Here is a 6,303-nt window from a genome sequence, read left to right as displayed (position 1 = left end):
CGGACGGAAATTTGCGGGAGCCTCTCAGGGACCAGCCGTGAATTCCGGCACGCAGGCCAGGCCCCTCAGCACCGGTTTACAGAGGAAGGAGACCTGCGCTGGGAAGAGCCATCTCGAGTAACCTAACAGCAAAGCGAGCGCAGACACACCCGCTGGGTGCACGCACAGCGCATTTTAAGCCCGCGTTTTCATTTTGGAGAGGCCCCGAAAGGCTGGCGAGGGAAGGCTGTGCGGCGGCCAGCCCCAAGAGGCCAGAGAGGGGTGCCGCACCGCTCTGTGGCCCAGCGGGGCAGCGTACGGCGGGCTCTGTCTCCCTCGCAGGTGCCATAGAGCGGCACCTCGGCCTACCTTCGGCAAACACCGCCCTCCCCAGCCTCGAGGGCCGTTACCGGAAACCGCCCGACCGCGACTGAGACCAGCGGGCAGGCGCCTGCTCCCGCAGCGCCCCTACCCTCTCAAGTCCGCTTCACGGCGGCCTGGAAGGCCAAAGTTAAGGGAAAGAAGCTGCCCTCGGCACAACGGCCGCCGCTCCATCTGCCTCAGAGGCGCTGAGGCCGCGCTGCCGCCCGGCCGGGGATGCGAGAAGCCCACCCCCAGGGCAGGTCCCAGCGGGACCTTCTCCAGCAGCCGCAGCATTTCCCGAGTCTTCCCGCCCCGCCAGCAGGCACGTGATCGCACAGGCGGCCCGCGAGCACGCGCGTTCCCCACCCATCCGGCGGTGATGCGCATGCGCAGGTCAAAGACCGCGCCCTCTTTCGCTCCGGATTGCTGGTTCGAGTCCCAACGCCTGCCCCGACGCCGCGGGAATTACCCAGTGGGACTGGGGGGCAAAGTGCCGCTCTGTGCAGCCTTCGGTCAGACGGCAAATGAAGTTGAACGCCCCCCCCCAAGATTTTACGAGCTTTTATATGCAATAACACTGCAGCTATTTTTACATTCTGCTGTTTTGCAGCTTTGCTTTTTCACTCCTTTCCAACTGATGGCAGAGGAGGATGTTCAAGGCTTACCACAGGCGCCACATCTTCTCCGACAGTAAATGAAACTGAGGAAGTCAGGAGGAATACTAACTACAGAGGTCCATGCTGTCGGTACAGCGTTTACCAGGAACAACTCCTTTCTTGTCTCTGCTTTGCCAAAGTGGGAGGCGAATGCTGAGCAGACAGCAGAGGAGGTTTACGGCACAGGTTTTAGCTTTAGCAATGACCTTCTGTGCCTTAAGTTGATGTGAATGTGAATGTGAATGTGAAGAAGCAAAAACGCCATAACCACTTCTACGAGAAAATCTGTACGAATTCAAGTCCCAGCAAAACACAAAACTGCATAGAAACGGATATGCTCGTAGGCAGACCTTATTTCACTGAAATCACTAGGCTAATTCACAGACAATTATGACTAAGTAACACTGCGCTACAAGTGTATGAAAGCAGCTACAAGTCTGTACTGGTGGATATAAGGTCTGTGGAAAACCCCAGGCTGGTTAAGTCACTTTGCAGCATGTCTTTTCCAAAGACAGGTATGTGACCTTGTAGGAACAGTGCAGTGCGTGGGAGTTTTGCAGAAGAAACAGATGGGCAAGAACCGATTACATGTTTTGCTCACTGCAAATTTTCAGATTTTCTGAATTTCTCTCAGGGTTTGTTACTGCTAGTAGATTAGATCTTTAATAAAGGCTTCTAGAAAATTTATTCTGTTTTATTACAGAAAAATTAATAGAAGCTTCCGTTAAATTCAGGAATAGCAGAAATTGCAAATAAAACATTATTTTCTATAATTTTTAATAATAATTTTCTTTATTCCCCTAGAATTTGCTTTGTTAGATAACTGGAAACCTAGCTAGTTTCTTTTGCCTGTACAATGTCGCATACTGCAAAATAGAGCAGCAGGGGGAGCTCCTGCTCCAAACAAAACAGACCCAAACACAAAAGGAACAAGTATGAAAACGATCCAGACTTCGAAAGAAATGTTAGAGGGAATAAGGAAAGAGTTTTGGTTGAAAGAGATCAAACAAGTGACAAATGCAGGAGAGCAAAGATGTAACACATAAAAGAGGATAGAGAACCACCATTCTCTTTGACACAATCTCAGTGAACACTTTGAAAGCAGCTTATTTTTTGCAGGTTTAAAGAATAAGGAGTTGCACTCTTAATAGATGTGTAGCTTAAAATAATATTTTTGATTCAGTATTCTGACATATAAGGAGCAAAGTCAGACTTTGCAAGGAAACCAGAGCCGGGTTAGCTACATCCATGAAAAGAAGCAGCTTTATAAGAAATGTAGAGTGAACTTCACATTATATTATCCATGTTGCTGTAGATGTATAGAGGGTTTTGTTCCTAAAGTAACAGTTCTTAAGACAAGCTGGAGTCAGTAACTGTGACTGTATGGTCACAAGTATTACTGGTCACCATCTTCTGTCCACAGCTGGACTTACTCTGCCTTTCCTCTCCTGTCCCCAACAGACATTTCTTTGCATAAGCTTCCCTGACAGGAAAGGGAGGAGCCTTCCTCCTATCCTATGGGAATTTCTATGAATATTCTCCTAACTCTCCTTTCCTACAGTTCAGGCCCATTATTTCTTATCCTGTGCTCAGGGAACATGCAGAGAGTTTATTTTCATTTGATCTATTGCTACCATTTTATAAGGAAAAATCTATTGTTACCATTTCTATTCTACACCCCTTTTTCTTGCTTAAGAGTCTTAGGTGAACTGAATACCAGTTACATGTTGGGACTGGAATTTTACTCATTTGCAGGTCTAATGATTGTAATGGCTGGAATGCAAAAAGACAATGAAAGCAACAGAAAATTAATAATACCTTTTAGGGCAGACGCAGTAAAACTGTAAGCCAAATATTCCTCCCCTTCTCTAAGCCTAATCTTAAGATTTTAATATTAATAAAGAATGGTAAGAGTGTGTGAATACTTTTCAAAATTCTTTAGACATCAGAACAGATAAAAGAAAATGCCCTGTGGGTAGATTATGGTGAGTAATATGAGTTATGTATTAGTAAACAACAGTTAGTAGACACTGGAATATGCTGCATAGCAAGTTGCACCAACATGTCATAATAGCCATGAGGAGAAAGTATTCCTAAAATAATTAAAAAATCTACTAGGTACATCTGCCCTCATCCGCGCAAGGAATTAATGGACTGTATTTATTATATGTCCCTGAGTTGAGAGCTAATATGATAGCTACTATCAATTTTATTTTTATCACATAATATTTTAAGGGAATGGAAACAGCTGTTAGTCAAACAATTATGCTGACAGAGGTTATTTCAACCAAGGGCACATAAAGAGAAGTTAATTTTAACAGACTAAGAAAAAGCACAGTTTGTAGGTACAGCTACCTCCGTGTTAAGAGTGCTTTTGTCAGTACAGCACAGCAGTGCTTTTTTACCACTAAATAAATCCCTTCCAGGGTAAATTCAGTGAACCTTTTCCCAAGGGAAACTGCCTTGATCCCAAGGCAAGTCTTCCTCAGTCTTGTCAGTCCAGTTTGGCAGCACATTGTGCCGGCCAGAATGCTTCGACTTCTTTGGGATGTCTAAATAATGTATAAGGTGCAGCTTTTTACATTTGCCTCACACTTCTACCCTTCTCTTTTCCATGGGAAATAACAATATAATAGACTTCACTGAAGATGTTCCTAGACTCTTATTAATAAAACAACAAATCCTGTCTGTCCATGCCTGTATCCAAGCTCAGGGAAGCAGAGCCAGTTAGAACTAACTTCAACATTCCTTGAAGGGTATTTAACATCTGTTCCCATTTTCTCTTTTCTGAGACAGACTGTGTGACTATCGTACTTTGCACAGAACTAGGATAAAGAAAAAATTCCAACCCACTATATTATTTCCTACTTACTTCATCTTCTTGCACCTGCAGAATTAAGATAGTAATATCCAAGTGTTCCTACAGGGGGTGTAGGAATACATTAAGTTTGTGGCTTTACACCATCATGTTTACTAACTTTAAATAATATCTGGTAAGAACTAGCAGTTCTTCTGTATTTTGGGAAAAGTATGACCATGGCAGAAAGCCAGATGTGCATCCAGAATGATAGAAATTATTTTTTCTTAGGAAACTAATAGCAATATGATATCAAACACAGCAAATGTAGTGCTCGTGAGGAATACAAAGAAATGCATTGCAGAGAAGTAGGCCAGAAAAAAAATAATTTGAAAGGGGTATCTTCTCACAAAGCTAACTAAATATTTATGTATTAATTTGAAAAGTAGAATTTGGGAAGCAGTTGTAAGAGTTCTGGACAACTTCTTTATAGCTACTGACTTTTCAAACCTTGCTATCTATTGCACTCTTGCATAACATCCATGACCCATGACCTCCATGACTCCTGGGACAAATTCTGCTTTGAATCGTATTACTGCAATTCCTCTTTTTCTTCAGCATGAGAGTGTCTCAAATTAAAAAAGATACAAAAAGAAGAGAGGCACACTGCACACTTATTTGCAATGGCAAACCATTTTCTCATGGCTTAGTCACTTGATGAGTAAGAGTCATGCCAATAAAACTATTGTATCACAGCTTGCCTATGTATGTACTCTTTCTAGGTACAAAAAAATGTCCAAATTTAGATAAAAGCACTGCCAACCAGCTAAAAGGTCTGAAAACCCTCTGGATAATGCACAAGTGCAAGACTTTTATAAGGTAGGAAAATGCATGTATTTATAAATAGGGTTTGCCCTAAATAGTGAATCTCATTATGCAGGTGACAATAGCTTTGATTAGTATTTTGCTCACACCAGATCTGCAATGGTTTAATGTTACTTCATCTGTAGAGATAGTCTTAATTTTCAGTGAAGTGGCTGAGATGACATTTGCTTTTATTTACTCTGGGGCAAATTCTAGAGAAGAGCTCTCCAGATAATTTCTCTTTGCACTGTGAAGACATGATCTGTTCATTCTTCCACAATCCACTGCAAGGATAGTCAGAAATTTTCCTTTCACAGTTTGGAGAACATTTCAGGAGAAATACCGAGTGACATAAAATAGAAAATTTACAATTCTGGTAATTTTCCTAGTCTTCCTTAAGTAGTAAGGACAGGGAACTGCTGGAGAGAGTCCAGCGCAGGGCTACAAAGATGATTAAGGGAGTGGAGCATCTCCCTTATGAGGAGCGGCTGAGGGAACTGGGTCTCTTTATTTTGCAGAAGAGAAGACTGAGGGAAGACCTCATTAATGTTTATAAATATTTAAATAATAATTTAAATAAAGGGTGAGTGTCATGAGGATGGAGCCAGGCTCTTCTCGGTGACAAACAATGATAGGACAAGGGGTAACGGACACAAGCTGGAACACAGGAGGTTCCACTTAAATTTGAGAAGAAACTTCTTCTCAGTGAGGGTGACAGAGCACTGGAACAGGCTGCCCAGAGAGGTTGTGGAGTCTCCTTCTCCGGAGACATTCAAAACCCGCCTGGATGCCTTCCTGTGTAACCTCATCTAGGTGTTCCTGCTCCGGCAGGGGGATTGGACCAGATAATCTTTTGAGGTCCCTTCCAATCCCTAACGTTCTGTGATTCTGTGATTCTGTAATTCTGTGTTCCTTTACCTATAGGAGGAAAATAAGGAGAAAATAGGAATTGTTCATGCAAAGACAGATATGTTCTTTGCATATGTTAATTACAAAATATGACATAAAATCCTTGCAAAGAGCAATATCGTCACATATAGTACTAGTTTAAAATAAACCTTAGGCTTCCTTCCAAGTTTGAACTTGACCTATAGATACCTGTGAAATTATAAATCTCTCTTGTCTTTACTATGGCCATGGCTTTTCAGTAATTAAAATCTTGGATCTGTGATATACTAGGCTATCCAAATGGATCAGAAACACCCATGTGGTAACATTTCTTCCAGGTTTGCTAAAGCCGTACTTGTGCTCCATCTTGGTCTTGATCTGTACATTTTATTTTTCTTGGTCTATACTTTATCTTCATCTTGGTTTACACTGGCTCTAGAAGGTCAGATGATCGGATTTAAAGTCTGCTGGGACAAAGTTTCACCTTCAAAAATGCTTAAATACCTGTGAACCATAAAAATGAGGAGCTATCAGTGTAGTGTCTTCTGGACACTTCTGATCTGATATGAGGTTTCCTAAAATTAGATTAACCATTTTATGAAAAAAGCTGCCTTGGATTTTCTCTTGCAGAAAACGTCTGAGAGAATCAAAGTCCCAAGTCACATCTTCATATCAATCTGCTGGATTATTTTTATGTGTTCAAGAAATAGATGTAGTAGTTGTGACATAAGCAACTATGTTAAAATAGTGAAAAAT

The 6,303-nt window shown here is 42.1% G+C and overlaps 1 protein-coding gene across 1 annotated transcript in view; it reads right to left on the bottom strand.

Annotated features, from left to right (window-relative positions):
* The window catches only part of COMMD8 (COMM domain containing 8), a 6,752-nt gene extending 6,116 nt beyond the window's left edge, over nucleotides 1-636 (bottom strand). The window contains exon 1 of the mRNA XM_010182902.1: nucleotides 592-636. Within this exon, the coding sequence (XP_010181204.1) occupies nucleotides 592-636 (45 nt within the window). The remainder of the gene's footprint in view (nucleotides 1-591) is intronic.
* Nucleotides 637-6,303: the final 5,667 nt, after the last annotated feature.

This window comes from Mesitornis unicolor, unplaced genomic scaffold, assembly GCF_000695765.1.
Source record: "Mesitornis unicolor isolate BGI_N332 unplaced genomic scaffold, ASM69576v1 scaffold25624, whole genome shotgun sequence".
In the NCBI taxonomy this organism is placed as follows: Eukaryota; Metazoa; Chordata; class Aves; order Mesitornithiformes; family Mesitornithidae; genus Mesitornis; species Mesitornis unicolor.
This window is presented reverse-complemented; position numbering and strand designations above follow the sequence as displayed.